Below are 17,746 nucleotides of genomic sequence, written 5' to 3' on the forward strand. Positions count from 1 at the left end.
TACAGCCCTCTGGATCTGCAGTTCCACATCCACAGATTCAACCAAATGTGGATCACGAAGTACTGTAGTACCGTAATACTTATTTATTGAAGAAAATAAAGTGGACCCACACAGTTCAAACCCTTGTTGTTCAAGGGTCAATTGTATAACTTGAAAAGACTGGTGTGGTGTTTTTCACATTTGAAAATTCTGATCATAAGAATTACCCAAGGCACTTCTTACAAATAGAGTCTGAGACTCATTCTCTTTCCATTCTGGCTCAGTGGGTGGTAGGTTTTGACTGGGGACCAAGAATTTGTACCTAAGCACCTCAAGTGGTTCTAATAATCAGGCAAGTTAGGGAAATAGTGGTGAAGGGAGAAACAACAGCAACAATGCCACCACAGCTCCCGTCCCCTTGCTCAGTGACTGACTGCCCATCAAACCACCTGAGAATGAGAACACTCAACTGAAACTGAGGAATTGTCCATAGAACACTGTTTATTTCAAGTCCAAAGCACAACATTACTCATTTTTCTTAACAGACTGCGTAATTTTTACTGCATGAATATTTAGGGTTTCTCTATTCACAAGTGTAGATTTACTTCTTAACTTTAGGCTCAAATGATTCATATATTCCAGAGGACACATACTTTAACAAATCTGTTCAGAAAATATTTTACATAAAAACACACAAATCATTTACCAACACTCTTCAGTTGTTAACAACCAGTCTTCAGCAAAGATCTGGCTGAAGTTCATCATTTTCTACAAAACATTCCAAGACTGAATACAATAGAATGTAGTATTTTACATACTTTAGCTTATTACTGCAGTTAAAAGTTCCTCTTTCTTTGATGGCTTCTGCATATGTTATACTCATAAAGCAGGAGAATTCTTTTCTCTAACTGCTGACTTATTAAATAAAATTGTCTTTTTTGGTATCACTTGTCTCCAGTTAAGAACCTAAATAGTCATGATGAAATCAAATAATGGACACATATAGGGCTTGTAGTAAGAGCTTTTTCAAACTAACAATAGAAGAATTTAATACCTATCAATCAGTATAATATCCTTTATTGTTTTGTGTTCAATAACTACCACCTGGAGTGCTATTACTTCTAATATTATCAGTTGGCATCAAAATATAAAGTAAAAATATGTACATTTTAATATATCAATTCTTACCTGAATAATCTCAGATCTCTTGAGAATGTTCCACAAAGTGGAATTTCTTCCTAAAGTTACAGTGAATGTGGTACAATGTGTACAACTTGGTTAACCAGTGCCTGCCTTTCATTTCCAAGATTTTTCCTTATCTTGAATCAAATACACAATCTCAACTCCCATATCATAATGCACTGGCTTACAGTTTGTATATAAAGTCCAACTCAAGCTTATTTTGGTTTATTGTACATGCTTTATTAAAATGGTACGGGTATTTACAGTATCTGCAGATCCCTTCCAAGGCGCTCTCACACACACTCAGACACACCCATACGACATCCATACTACAGCCTCATGCACCCACACCAGTGAGATGTGAGAGTCAAGATTCCTAAAATTAGGCAGCTGTTATGGGATAGAGTTGTCGATTTGTTTTTCAGTTTTTTTTTTTGAAAAGAGAAAAGCATGGGGGAATGCATTTGGCCATGACAATGCTAATTAAGTGTGTGTATATTAACATATATGGCAGTAACACTGAATATTCCTTTTACATTCTATATACACAGAATGACATCAAGGTTTTGCGGTCAACAGAATATTCCAACTTCAGTCTCAATGCTGCTTGTAGTGACTTCTGAATTCACATAGGGGCTTTCCCTAAAAATAATTCAAGTCTATGTAAGTGAAATAAGGCACAATTAATATTGATTTGATCTAGGGGAAGGAAAGGGATAAAAACCAGTTTCAAATGATCTTACTGTTGGGGAATTAGCTTTGACTTAAATCCACCTGAAATCCCTTTTTCTAATTTCCAAAAATTTCTTAGAAATAAAGGTTTTTTTTCTTTTCTCTGACAAAACCCAAAAAGAAAAGCTCGGGGATTCACATCTTAGTGTTTCAGTAGCCTTAACTACTCAGACTGATGGGCACCGTCCCCCTCTCCTGCCCAGGTCTCCTCCCTCCCTCATTGCTAAAACAGACCCAGTGCATGAAGTAGGAATTCCTTGCTGTTTTTTTGAGGAGATCTGTACACTTAAGTAGCAAATACGTATCAGGTTGTCTTTGATTTAAAAAAAAAAAAAAAAAAAAGAGAAAAGGAAAAGTAATCTTGTGACTTTCTTGCTCTTTAAAAAAATCCCTGTCTCCTTCTTTTCAGGATGAAGAAGCCCCACCAGACATTACAAACAACTGCAGCAAATGAGTCTGGCAGCATAATGTCTAGTATTCAAATCTTCATAGTGAGACTCGTTTAGCTTGTACAAACAATCTGTTGAATGTTTTCTTGCAGCAGGTGAACCAAACCCAAAGACGCTGGACACTCTGTGAAAGGGAGTAAGAATTGCAGTTCTGAAGGCCCCTGACTTTGGTTGTTTACAAAGTTCAATCCTGTTTACTGTGATCCTTGGTATCTTCTTCATCTGTATATTCTGATGGTTCTTCCCCTGGTTTTAGGAGTCTGCCTACATAATCATATTTTTCTGAAAGATACATCAAAAGAAAATCAGTAGTGATCAAATTTGTCTCACTATTCCATTATACAGCAGGGAAGGTGTATGCTTCCTTTAGAGTCATATAGAACAAGTTAAGTTTTTCCTATGTAACACTTGAACAAAAGAAAACAGGGTCAGGGAACTCCTAAAGTTTGGGAATTGTGCTTGCAGGAGAGTGTTCCATACAACCAGTTCTTTTTTTTTTTTATTTTTTTTTATTTTCATACAACCAGTTCTTAATCAAGGACACTGCATCAGAATCACTTGGAGACCTTTAAAAAAAAAAAATGCACGTCCAGGACCCATCTTGGAGTCACCCATGCCAGGCTCTTGGAATAGGTATGAGGACGTGTACTTTGAAACTGGTTTAACTCTAATGTGCACTGAGAGTCTCAGAATAGTTCTTTAAATTTTAATAGCCCAAAGTATTGTCATTAGATAGATAAGTTAGCAATGTAGGGCATTTCCAACAGTTAGAAGACCATAAGAAAGTTAATGGTGACTTTCTTGGGGAGAAAGAGTACATGAGGTGGAAAATCACATGGAAAGTAGATCCAACCAGGAAATATTCTTGGGGAGAAAATGTGACACATGCTGGTAGTCCCTAAGAAAACAAACTAAATGAGAAGATGAAAATTCACTCGTTACTTATTATCCTGTGTTCTCTGAGGTCCCGATATGTGGTGCCTAGTATATTATTGTTCTTTCTCCTATCAAACTCTCTTCTTAGATCTCGGTTACATTGCTTGTTTTTATGTTACCAGGTGTTTAATTTAGAACGTCGTTATGTCCAAGGTGATAATATGTTCAGTCATTTCTTGGTCAAGACTCTGAACCTAGTTTAAGGGAATTAACTGACAAACCGAGAGAACAAGATAGGAGGACTGCTTTGTATAGCAAAACCAGTATAAGTGCCAAGAAGCCAGAAGAAGTATTCCAAGGGATCCACAGGTCATGTAAATAGCAGTCCAGAGTGTTCACAGAGGCGGTAAAAACTGATGTCATGAGCATGTAATGAAGGAGAATGACATTTTTCCTTTATGGTTTGAAGGTAAGATCAAGAAAATCAGTTTAGAACAAACTAAAATTACAGTATCAATATCACTAATTAATTGTTTTAAATATAAGCCTATATTTAAAAAACTATACCTTAATGAACAAGCCTTATAAGACTAAAGGTGTCACAATTTTTATAAATTTTATAGTTTGTAACAAGCCAATTTTTAAATATGGATTTTATAAATAATAAGCACATGTAACAATCATTTTGATAGTTAGCTATGTTTAGCATCAAATAATGATGGCAGTGAAAACAGACAGCATCCTTAGGCTCTTTAGTAATGAAATAGTATGCACTTTCTTTGGCCATAAATTTAATATTTGCAAAGAACCCAACAAAATGAAGGTACCTTTAAACTGCATTTCCCATTCTCGAACACTCTCCATTTGTACAGCATTCAAATCTGAGAGATCATCATATTCATCTTTAAGTGCGTCTTTATCTAGGCAAAATGTCGCCAGTCCTCTGGAGGCATCCCTACCAGCAAATATTCCATATGGACCCGCTGGGAAAAAAAAAGAAATTTAGATTATCTAACCCTATTTTAGAATGTCTCAAATGAAAAAGTCAAATAAAAGAAACCTCATGACTCTTATTTGGTACACAGCCTTAATTTCAAAACATGCACAGACACTAAATAGGATAATGAGAAGAAATTTCTTAGAATGAGGTAACTCTATATGTACAGGCACAGAAAGAAGTCCATGATATAGTAACTGAAAAAAGCAATTCAGCAAATTACATAGTATGACTCACTTTGAATTAAAAAAACGATATACATGTATTCACATTTCACCCACGTTTGTATATGCACAAAAAAACACCAGGAAGAATACAGACCAAGCACTTTACAGTGGCAACATTTCTGGAGAATGGAGAGGAAAATTTTACTTCACATATAACAGAATAAAGCATCTTCTAATGAGAAGTACACAAGTAGAAAAAAATGGAAATCCCCTGATTTTTAAATGAACAAAATAATGATTATAGCCATATTCACATGAAAGCATTTAGGAAATTGAAGGTTATGTGTCAGAAAAGCATCTATACTTTTAAGAATAGAATTCAAAAATTTACTTAAATAGACAAAAATCTCAACATTTATGAACATTAATTTGAATTACAGAAAGCACTGCACCATAAAGTTCACTGGATGTAGGAAAACTCATTTCTTTCAAAATTTGTTGCATGGAACAAAAAAGTGGCCTTAATAAATTTAAAAAGTAGCATTATTAGGTATTAATATAGTAACATGAAAATAAAGGCAATACTTCCAGTAAAGTACTTTGTCCTACTTTCCCGTTCTTAAGTACTTTCCATGTTGGTGCTTAATATTAGGTGACTATCACAGTTATCATTTAATGGTTATATATTTTCCCACTGAGGGGATATACCAGTAATTTATTTAATCATTCCCCTATTAATATAAACTTAGGCTATCATTTTATACTTTAAATTTGTCTTCTATATAAGAAAATGGGACACTATTTACAGTTGGCCAACATTTGTAACTTTCAAACTTTGCCCATTATCTCAACTGACATTCAAAAAGGTATGACAACTGACATTCAAAAAGTGTTTAAGAGAAGGAAATTTAATACTGTTTCTATTTACAGAGTAAAATCTGAAGTTCTTTAATTGGATTTAATTATTTTGGAGAAACATTTTTTTTCTTTTTTTAAATTTAAGTATAGTTAATTTACAATGCTGTTAGTTTTAAGTGTACAGCAAAGTGATTCAGATATATATATATATTTTTTCATTATAGGTTATTATAAGATAATGAGTATAGTTCCCTGTGCTATACAGTAGGTCCTTGTTTACCTATTTTATATATAGTAGTGTGTATATGTTAAGCCCAAACTACTAATTTATCCCCCCCATCCCCTTTGGTAACTAACCATAAGTTTGTTTTCTAAGTCTGTGAGTCTATTTGTTTTGTAAAATAGCTCATTTGTATCATTTTTTAATATTCCACATACAAGTGATATCATATGATATTTGTCTTTCTCTGTTTGACTTACTTCACTTATGATAATCTCTAGGTCCATCTATGTTGCTGCAAATGGCATTATTTCATTCTTTTTTATGAGAAACATTTAACTTTTTTTTTTTTGGCTATGCCACCTGGCTTGTGGAACCCTGACACCAGGGATTGAGCCCCAGCCCTGGCAGTGAAAGCACCAAGTTCTAACCACTGGACCGCCAGGGAATTCCCAACGTTAACTTTTAAAACTAAGCAAGAACAGTCCCTAGGGAAAGAAAGCAGTCCACCTTAAAGCAGTTGTGTTTTTTTTGTGGTATAACTCCACATGCTTTGTGGCAATGGCTGTTTTCAGGAGATGGAGAATATATATATATATATATACACACACACACACATACACATTTATGTATATATAGAGAGAACTAATGTGGTTTTTTTTCTTAAGAAGCAACAATGACAAAAAAAATCTGTGAATAATATATAGCCTCTTAATGCTAACTGGACCAATGCTTACAAACTTAAAACAGTGATTAGTCAAACACACAAAAGAAAAAATAAAATTGATCAAGGCTATAAAAAACTACAAATGTAAAATGAGAATTTCAACTTTTTGGAGAATTTCCTAGCAATCTCACTTTCCTCTCTCACAGTATTGCAAAGTGGAAGGGACAGTTTTTGCCCTCCCTATTTGGCAGACAAATAGAAACAGAGGCATTCAGTGCCTTGCCTAAAATTACTGACAGAACTGGGAAGTAATATTTCCACTTTTCTGATTACCCCAAACACAGCACATCTTCAGAAAACACACAGAGGACCCACAAACCCAAAGATGGAGTAACAATCCTGAAAACTGGAGCATTTCACTAATCACAAAATTTCAGGGAAATGGCTATTTTAGAATATCCGATAAATCAAAATGGAAGAGCATTAACAAAAAAAGCTTTTTTTTTTTTTTTTTTTTTGAAATCAACAGCTTTTCTTAGCATTGTGTTATAATATTTACCTCGCTGGCCTACAAAAGTCAATCTACTTCAGGATACTTCACAGTATCAACCTTAAAACATATCCAAATGGTAAACAAGAGAGAAGAAAAGATGATCACTATAAAAAACCCTCCATCTTTGAGTATGTTAACATATAACAGTGTATTCTTTAGTAAAATTGTCTGCCAACTTCCCTAAGAGGGAATGATGTTCTTTTTTTGGTTTGGCTAACTTAGAGTGAACTTGAGTCAACAGTTAATAACCCAAACCTAATTCTAGACAAAATGATGTTTTGTTAACTCTTGAAAAGAATGATTCAGTGATTAACATATATTCCCACTCTCTGTATTAAGTTGTCCTCTCCACATGTTTCGAGTTTCCCTCAAGAAGCATTTAACTTCTGAAAAGGTTTTTTTGAAAACAGTTTTCTTTACTTTTTCCTGTAAGACCATAAAGAACGTAATATAAAGATTCAGAACTAGAGTTGGAAAAGGATGAGTTGCTCAGAAAAAGGAGGATCTGAGGTCCAGTTAAAGTATATTTCTCTGTATCCCTAACACAATCAGAACCATATCTGAGAAGTCAGTAATACCTCCCCTTTCCACTACCTCCTTACATAACAGACCTAAATGGTACTGATAATAATATTTTGATAACTACTCTTGGCTATCCATAATACTATAATAGCATAGAGCTACCCAAGGAAAGCAAATTTTAAATGGTATTAGGTCTTCAGTATGGTATAATTCACACACACACACACACACACACACACAAGTCTAGCTTGTATAAATTAATCAGATTGTTTTGATTAAGGCTCATTTAGATATTAACATTTCAATAATAACTAAGCGAATTATACTCTTGCTTTATCAAAGACTAAAATATAGTGCTAATACAAAACTAGATTTACAGTTTCAAGAAAATTCTTGCTACAAAAAATGCACCCAATTATTTAGCCAAGACAGATTCTCTTAAATGTACATATATAACAAATATCCTAGGACATCATTTTAACGATAAATCTTATTTCCATGACATTGTTAAATACACCGAAATGACATTATACTAGTTAGAATTCAGATTTCATTAACAATTTTAAGAGTTAACACCACTTATGATACAGATTTTTAAAGTTCAAAAATCAATAAATCTGCTAGTTATTGTATCCTGAAACTGCTTACTTTAATACAATCAAGTGACAATGGGGTGACATATTTTTGAAGGCAACAACATATGGTTACTGTAAAACAATGTTTTAAAGAATAATTTAATGAGCAAAAAATTCCAGGAGGAAGTAAATAAAATATCTAAAATATGTAACACATAATTTTGTAACTATTAAGGTGATTATGTATCTACATTAGTATTTATGAAGAGAAAATTCCAGAATGTTTTAGTTATTTCCATGGTATAAAAACCATAGCTCTCAGAGACAAACTTTAATTCATTAAAGTTTATAAACAGCCCAGTTTTCTGGCATGTTCTGACAATAGTCTTCTGTGATTATTAAAGTAAGTTAAAAAAAATCTAATAATACTTGGTATTGAGTAATTTATTCCAAATAAGGTTATAATGTGCCTAGGAACAAATGAAACAATATGTAAAAGTGACTAAATGAAATCCAACTAATAGATATTATTTTTTTATACTTAGTTCTAGGAACTCCCAGGACTTTTAGAGAGAAGGTAGCATGGTAAAACGGAAAGAATACCTCTTAAGAAGTTAAGATACCTGGGTTCGAGGCCGCACCCTACATTTGACATTGGGCAAATTTTACATGCCTAAAATTGGAGGTCAAACCAGATAATCTCTTGACTACTATAATTCTAAGAGGAACTGAAAACTCAACCTTGCTTCTAAAATTCAAACTAGGAGGCTCTCAGCAATACTGTGGGCTGAGCTAGTGGCCCTGGCCCCAGGGCTCAAGGCTGGGCTGAGGGCAGGGAAGACTTTGAAAAATTAAAACCCCAGGCCTGTGCCGTTTGTGGGAGTGGGGCCTGAGTTTACCTAGCCCAGGTAGAATGAGAATTCTAAGGTGAAAAAAATACAATAGCATGGATTTAAATATCTGTTGGAATTTAGCAAACAGTAATGGTAATACAGCAAGTATTGGGAAAAAGAAATTATTCTATAAATGGTGTTGGGATAACTGAACAGCCCGCTGTAAGAAAACAAAAACAAAAGTTGGATGCTTACTTCACTTCTTAAAACAAAATAAATTCCAAGTGGAACTAACAAACTAAAACCATAAAGTATTAAGAAACTACAGATTTTTAAAAATAATCTTTAAGTGCAAAAAAGCTTTAAGTATGATACAAAACCCAGCAGCAATAAAATAGTCATGATCGAAAAAATGTGGCAAAAAATATATGAATAGATAATTTGTAGGAAAGGAAACATAAATGACTCAAATTTTTGAGGATGTCCAACCTCACTGAGAAATGTAAATTAAAATAATATTGAAAAACTATTTTAACTTCTCAGATTGACGAACACCAAAAAGTTTAATATCACATTTTTGGCAAGAGGGTGAGAAACAGGCATTTTCTTGTGAGTGTAAATTGGTCCAATGTCTCTGGAGGGCAATTCAGAAATAAGTACCCAAATTAAAAATGTCCATACCCTAAGACTCAGTAATTTTACATCTAGGAATTTATTTTATAGATAATTATGATTTTACTCACGTTTAAAATGACACATGAATATTTAGAGCAGTACCATGTAATAACAAGAGATTGGAAACAAATGTTCATTAAAAGTGGACTATTATGATATATTCATATAATAGAATTTATGCACACATTCAAAGAATGAAATGGTTCTCTTTAAACTGATATGACAGGCTCTGAATATATTAAAATATTGCTAAAGGTTTGTATAGTATGCTACAATTAGTGCATGGGAGGGGTGTACCATATCCACATGCTTTCACTTGCAGAGAAATAGCTCTGGAACAAGACTCAGATACTCAGACTGGTTCCTCACCTCTAGGGAGGGGAACATGGTGGCTGGGTTGTGGGAAGGAGACTATCTTTTACTATATACCCTTTAAAATTTTTCTATCTTGACCACATATTACCTAATAAACATTTTTTTTTTCAGAAACTTCCATTAGGCCCTATTTTGAGGCATACCCCAAACCACTCCACAGGGAGACTTCTACAACCCAAGGCTCATGGAACATCACAGAAAATATTCAAGAAACAAAAAGACAGCAATTGCTGAAGTTTGTAATAAAAGTTATAACTACATGAAGAAACAAACTACCATGGAGGAGTGAGCACACAGAACAGATATGAGAAACGGTATCCCAAGAATAAGATAACAGAAGCAGAGTAAAGAGATATAGTATGTTTACTTAAAATTATTAAGAAATTAAGGGGACTTCCCTGGTGGTCCAGTGGTTAAGAATCCGCATTCCAATGCAGGGGACGCTGGTTCGATCCCTGGTCAGGGAATTAAGATCCCACACGCCGTGGGGCAAATGAGCCCGTGTGCTGCGCTACTGAGCCTGCGCACCTCAACTATAGAGCCTGTGTGCCACAAACTACAGGGCCCACGTGCTCTGGGGCCTGCGCACCACAACTACAGAGCCCGTGCACCGCAGCTACTGAGCCTGTGCACCACAACTACAGAGCCCGTGCACCGCAGCTACTGAGCCTGCGCACCACAACTACAGAGCCCGTGCACCGCAGCTACTGAGCCTGCACTCTGGAGCCCACGCGCCACAACGAAAGATCCTGCGTGCTGCAACTAAGACCCAATGCAGCCAAAAATAAATACAGAGTTAATGTGTATCTACTAAGAGTTCCAGAAGAAGTAATAAAGAGAATGGGAGAGACAATAACTGAAAAGATAATGGGTTCAAATCTTTTTAAATAAATGAATGACACATATCCTCAGATTTTAGTAGAGCCTGGCACATGTTAAAAAAAACGTTATTGGGGGACTTCGCTGGTGGCGCAGTGGTTAAGAATCTGCCTGCCAATGCAGGGGACATGGGTTCGAGCCCTGGTCTGGGAAGATCCCACATGCTGCGGAGCAACTAGGCCCGTGAGCCACAACTACTGAGCCTGCACTCTAGAGCCCGCAAATCACAACTACTGAGCCCACGTGCCACAACTACTGAAGCCCGCATGCCTAGAGCCTGTGGTCAGCAACAAGAGAAGCCCGCACACTGCAATGAAGAGCAGCCCTCGCTCTCCGCAACTAGAGAAAGCCTGCACGCAGCAACAAAGACCCAACACAGCCAAAAATTAAAAAAACCCAGAAAACAAAAACCAAAAAAACCATTATTGAGGATCTGAGGTAAAACAACAGTTAACCCACAATTTTATTTCCTACATCTATACTATTATTCCTGAGTGAGGGCAGATAGACACAGAATTTTTTTCTATCAATGAAAAAAGCTATAGGACACACCTCACTAAAATGAAAACTGAACCCTGAACAAAGGAATGCGATGCAAGAAATGACAGTGAATAAAGAAAATGGTAACTATGTTGGTAAATTTAAATGAAGATCGACTATTAAAAAAAAGTTAATAATTTAACCAATTTGGGGGTAGAGTTTTAAAAACTGCAGTAAAACTAGAAGTCTAATAGTAATAACATAGAAAATGGAATGTGGGAGGGATTAGAGTCAATGCTTTCTAACCAGGGCCACAATATATGGCTGTGTACCAGGGGACACCATTTACATTTGTATACATGATAGTTTTGTATATTTAGTATTAAGAAATATTCTGTCAAATGGCAGTGAAGTGTCTTAAAGAGACAGTTCTTTCTAATTCATACAAAAATGTTTGGTTAACATTCTTATATTTTATAGCAAAAACTTAAGAAAAAGAATCTTAGCACCAGAAGAATAGAAATAGAATGCATCCAAATCAGTAGGGGGATGTGAAACAGAAACAGACACATAGACATAGAGAACAGACTTGTGGCTGCCAAGGGGTGGGTGGAGTGGGGGAGGGATGGACTGGGAGTTTGGGGTGAGCAGATGCAAACTAGTATATAGACAACGGATAAACAAGGTCCTACTGTATAGCACAGGGAACTATATTCAATACCCTGTGATAAACCACAGTGGAAAAGAATATAAAAAAGAATGTATAAGTATGTATAACTGAAACAGTCTGCTGTACAGTACAAATTAATACAACATTGTAACTCAACTATACTTCAATAAAATAAATTTTTAAAAAATCAGTAGGGGAGAAAACGTGGAAGGAATAAAAAAATTAAGTTGTTAAAAGACAGTATTGATATTAAATTTAATGAAAAAATCCAGCTATATTTTATAAGGAAAAAAACCAGATTGGTTAAAAGTAAAAGGATGGAAAAAGAAGCACTGAGGTAACACTAATCAAATGAAGCCTCAAGTCAAATCTGAAAATCAGTAAGGGTGATAAGGATGTTTCTTCCTCTGCCGATTAACACAGTATCAGTTCTAGATCTAGTGCTTAGATAGCTTCAAAACATTGATATACCCAATCTTTGTAAGGCTGGCTCCTTCAGGTTTTTGCTTAGGTATCAATCCCCACTTTCTTGACAAACCAATATAAATAAGGTACCTTTCTTAACCATCTGATCTAAATAAAGTCCTTTGTTAACCTCTATTACATAGCCTATTAATTTCTTTCACATCATATTTAATTACAGATTATAATCATGTATTGAATGCTTGTTTATCATCTGTCTTCCTCAACAGACCATAAACTCCATGAGGGTAGGGAGGCAAATGTTTTGAAGACTCAGAGAACTCTCATTTCTCAAAACATCTTATCTAGGCAATAATGTAATGAAATCCAGGCAATTCGTTCTTAGAGTTTAAAAGTGGAGATGAAACATCTGAGACAAGATGCTGGCTCTAAGAGTACAGCAGTTATTTAGTGATGTCTGTCACAAGTATGTGGGGGAGGAGTGATCTATGTCACACCAGTTGAAAGAACTATTAAAAGAACTTGAATGGCTAACTCCAGATGTTACTAAATGTACTCCTTTCCTCCAACCTGAATAACATCTTCTGGTCTCATACATGCTTTAAGCTATGCTATTATACTTTGTGTTAATATTTAATACAAATACAATTCCCTCTTAGATTAAAAACATTGGAATGATGTTGAACTCAGAAGAGCCAAACAAGAAGGTACTGTAGAAATTACTAGTATAAATTTGAGCAGAGTATCAAAATTCATCAAAGACTTAGTTGATCCCTTTATCTGATTGGCAGGTAATGAATAGTAGGTAATGAGTGTGTATGGGCATTAGACCTAACACAGACCCAGCTGGCTTCAAAGCAAGAAGCTAGGATGAGAGCTGGGTAGTGTCAATAGGACATTCATGAAGGAATAGGTTTCTCTATATGCCTCAACTCTTGCTTCAGCTGCAATTATGCAAACTACAAATAAAATTCCCATATTGAACATAAAGTTAAAAAAGGAGGAAAGACACATGAAAGGTAACTGTGCTCCTTTCCCCCACCTCCTAAATATTAGGCATCTCATGGGGTACTTCGTATATACTTCTTTCCTTTCCAGTGGAATTTAAATGGTACGTTGGAGAAAATACAGCTTTGGTATATGTCAAAGAATACTCTACATGGAATAATGGGGGAAGCTATATATCTAAATATCCGAAACGCAGATAAACTATTAGAAAGGTCAATTGTATAATTTCTTGCCATTCTAAAGAATAAAAAACACTGTTTTGTTATAATTCCACTGCAGTAATATTACATCAAATTATTTAAAATTATACTATCTGTTGGAGTCTTCCTCATCTATTATGACTATGGAAACGTGAAATTATATTATGTTGTGATACAGTGGGAGGGGATAGCCAGGTAGACTGGGTTTGATTTCTAGCTTGGCCACTTACTAGATATGTGACTTGGGGCAAAATCTGAGTTTCAGTTTCCACGTTTGTAAAATGGGAACATTACTTATTTCCTAGGGCTGTCTGAAAACTAAATGAGATAATAAGCCCCAAATGGAGTTTCCTACTCCTTCTACCCTGACCTCTAGAATCAATGCTGTTGAACAGAACTCAGTGGGAAGATGGAAATGCTCTATAAAGTGCACTGTATAGTATGGTAGCCATGTGGGTACTGAGCACTTGAAATATGGCTAGTGTGACTGAGGAACTCAATTTTTAATTATATTTAATTTTAATTAATTTAAATTTAAAAAGCCACACATGGCTTGTGGTTACCATATCAAACAGCACAACATAAAGCCATGAAGTTTGTTTCTTTGAGGCTTTAAATCCTTACGGAACTAGGAGAGGGTATAAAAAATAACAGCAGTGAGATTCTCTTTAAGTTTATCCCAGAATGCAGTATACCTGAAAAAGGATAGGCTTTGTGGTCAAATATATCTGGATTTGAATACCATGGCTGTGGGACCCAAGCCAATTTACCTCAAATTCCTAAACCTCAGGCTCCCCATCTGAAAGACAGAATACTCACTAATCTCACTGAAGCATTGTGGAGATGACAAATTTAATGGATTTGATGTAGTAGCTGCTCAACAAATCTGGTTCCTTTCTCCTCCCACATTCATTGTTTCTTACATAACCACTTGCCTCACATGCTGGCCAACTGCCTGAACTGTTACTAAATTTAATATTGACAAATGCAGTTAATGCCAACTGTTTGCCAATATGTGTTTACTTCACTAAATTAAACTGCCAGTATTTAATTTTTTAAGAACCCAAACTTTAAAAATGTATGGCTAAAAAGAAAAAAAAATTCAACACAGAAAAAGCCTTACAAAACAATCTTTTAACTCTAAAACCATTACTGAGAAATGGGAGTAGATATTGGTTAGGCACAGAAACTAGGTTTTCTAGCTCCCTTAGCTCATTCTTTCAGCTACTAAGAGTCTCAGATAAGGATTTTTACTTCTGAATTATTCTGCTGCAAAACTGCTTAATTGATTTGAGGATGAAAATAAAAAATTAAAACCAAAACCGAACTTATGTCTGTTTCATAGCCAGAAATTTCGCTTCAAGACTTTTGGGAAGTGTTTTATCTTCTCTTAATGTGAAATATATTCCAAGCCCCTAAGATGATCTGGCTACCTTTAAGGTTCCTTTCAATAATAAAATATTCCAAATATCTCTATTAGGTTGTTAATTGATAACTACTTAGAATGAAATAACTGAATATCACTCTTAGCCTGTTCATTAGGACCTGGAAGTCAGTGGAAGCTAACCTAAAGCTGACTCCTCTGTTGTTATGAGGAACCCCCTCACTGGCTCAAGCCACACAAAGGCTATCTACATTATAACTATGACTCAATTTTAAAACTACTGTTGCAGAACATTTGCCACTGGATCCTGCCAAACTGTGTCTAAGGGTGTTTCTCCTAGCTATTTTCAGATAGTGGCAAGGCATAATGTGTGAGGACCGATATGCTTCTTTGCAACAATACTTTGGTTGCTTCACTGTCGGTTTAGATAGGAGTACAAAGGCAGAGTTTTTAGTTTGGTTAAGCTCTGTATTAAAAATCTAAACCTGCACACAATTTCTAATCATTGAACACACATACTGTGTAAATCCTTGACTAAAAAAAAAAAAATTAACTATTTAATTTGGTCTGTCCGTTTAAATATTGTACTTTGGCCCTATTGTCTTATTCCCCATGCCCATAAGTAAACAAAAAAAGTATTAACTATTTCAGCTGATATGAGTAGGCAGACATCTGGTTTTTATTTTTATACAACGAGAAGCAAGTACTTAAGCTATCTGTGACTTGGTTGGATTGAATGTACTATAAATATGTACAGAAAATACAAGCCACTAAGAAATAAATAGTTCAGCATGTAGAATCTCCAATTTCTTACCTCTAATTAACAACTAACCAAAGCACTTCTAAAATATCTTCCAGCCACTAAGCACAGAAATCTTAAGTATATATTTGCAAGTGTCAATAAATCTCATGGACTACCAGATTAAAGAGGAAACCAACTTGTTTTTAGACTTGCCAACCCCCTTGACTTTAAGACTTGGATGTACCCTTTCGAATAACAGGTCACTCTAGGTCTCTAATTTTATTTACTTTTATTGCAGTCACTTTTTTAAAGCTTAGAATAACTACACAACCAGCATGTACAATGTTGCTCAGTTTTATGGTATGCCAACAGATTCCATGAGTCTGAACTGAAGTTTATTAACATAATCTGAAATGTATGCTATAACTACATTGTAAAAGAAGGGTTTCTAAACCAACCACCCTACACACACACAGTTCTCTGAAAGCAGTTTTAAAAACCTTTTAACTTGCATAACTGGTGCCTGGGGGTATGAATTTATAGCTGTTTTAAGTTTTTGCTCCTCAGTGAAAACACAGTAAATCATAATCAACGTGTAGTTGAATACTTGCCTTCCTACTAAAAAAAAAAAAAAAAAAAAAGGAAAAAGAGACAAACCGGACAGGCACGCCTGCTGCGTATATGAGCTCCACCCCCAAAACTCAGGGCGAAGACCCTTGCCAGTATTTATTAGGATCTGCATTCAGGTTTGCCTCATCCCACATATATTGTTAATCTTGGAAAGCATCTTCGTACCAAAACCCGTTTAAAAAAAAAAAAAAAAACAGTCGAGGTGCTGCTTATATGACAGGACTTTACAGAGGGTTGGGACTTGGAACTCCGTGTACCTAAACGTGGCCTTACAGGGAGTAGTAGAGGGAAAAGGAAGCTCAGTGGCGCGCGCACACACACTCACACAGACACACACACACACAGAGTAAAGAAAGGAAAGCTATGAATTACAGGGCCTAAAACTTTAGGTCCCTACTTTAGATATCTTTCTTCTCTCCCGCCCCCAACGATCCCGGTAATCAGAAAGCTCAGGAAAGGCTGAGGGCCAGCGTGACTGGCGACAACTAAAAGGATTTTGAAAAATTCAGCACAAGAAAAGGCTGCGAGGAGAAATAGGATAGGAGAAAAATGAAAGATGAGAGCTGACTCCTGGGGCGACACTGGGATCCCGACTTCGGGGGGTAAACGCCGGAGGGGCCCGCGGCCGAGGCGTGTGGGGGGCGGGCCGTCTCAGGTGCGGGAGACAAGGCGCGGGGATCCACATGTCGAGAAGGCTGGCAAGCTAACCCTTTGCCCAGGGGCCTCCCTATCATAAGATGGTCGCGCTTGAGCTGCAGGGGGTCCTCCCCCTCCCCGTCCAACTCCTCCTCACCCGGGCCGTAGAACTTGCTGCCTTTGGTCACGTCGAAGACTTTCCCATTGACCGCAAGCAGGATGCGCGGGGTGCGTGACCCGTCGTACTGGCGCAGCTGCTCCAAGCTGAAGTCCCGCTTCTTCATACGAGGCAGAGAGGCAGCGGGGCTCTCCTCACCCGCCCCGGCCCCGGCACCCAGACCCCGCCGCCCCCAGCGCACCCACAGCCGGTAGGCCCCCAGCAGCACCAGCGCCACCAGCGCCACGTTCAGCAGCATCTCCCCGCCCCCCGTCAGAAGAGCCAGCGCAGCTGCCGACCAGCCGCCCCCTTCTGCTGCCGCTCCCGCGCCGCCCGGGCTCTCGCTGCTACCGTCGCTGCTGCTCTCGCTGCCACTCCCCAGGGTGCCTAAATTCACATCCCCATCACCCGCCGCCATCACTGCCCGCCAGCGCCTTCCTCTCCTCCCCGCCCCCTGCCCTCCCCAACCCCACGGTCGGCCCCGCCCATGTGGGGCCTCCCAGCCAATAGCGTGAGGGTAGGGGGCGGGGTCAGGCCGGCTCCCGACTGGGTGTTGACGCGGTAACGTTGTCTTGGATCTCTCTCTCCCTTCCCCTCCCTCCTTTTGCAGGCCGCGCGCGCGTGCGACGCCCCGCCCACCTCGCCCCACACTTCCCTGCTCTCGTCCTTCGCCTCTAGTTGAAGTAGAAGAGGGGGGCGGGTCTGAAGAAAACGCGCTGCGCCGGCCGCGCGCGCGCGCGCGCGCGGGCGGGGCGAGACTATGGCGCGTGCGCGGGCCCCGCGGCGCCACGCGCTCTCCTTTCCTCTGCAACCCCTCTGGGAGACACGCTCCTCCCAGTTCCCTCGCTGTGCGCGTGCGCCCAGGGGTCGCCTTTCT

General features: G+C 37.6%; 1 protein-coding gene across 1 annotated transcript; it reads right to left on the reverse strand.

Annotated features, from left to right (window-relative positions):
* Window positions 1-459: 459 nt before the first annotated feature.
* On the reverse strand, window positions 460-17,337 carry PGRMC2 (progesterone receptor membrane component 2). Its single transcript, XM_036852666.1, has 3 exons — window positions 16,870-17,337; window positions 4,046-4,201; window positions 460-2,624 (listed from the first exon to the last, which is right to left on the reverse strand). Exons 1-3 carry the CDS (start codon window positions 17,285-17,287, stop codon window positions 2,527-2,529), a joined length of 672 nt encoding a protein of 223 aa, XP_036708561.1. The 5' UTR covers window positions 17,288-17,337; the 3' UTR covers window positions 460-2,526.
* Window positions 17,338-17,746: the final 409 nt, after the last annotated feature.

This window comes from Balaenoptera musculus, chromosome 5, assembly GCF_009873245.2.
Source record: "Balaenoptera musculus isolate JJ_BM4_2016_0621 chromosome 5, mBalMus1.pri.v3, whole genome shotgun sequence".
Lineage (NCBI taxonomy): Eukaryota > Metazoa > Chordata > Mammalia > Artiodactyla > Balaenopteridae > Balaenoptera > Balaenoptera musculus.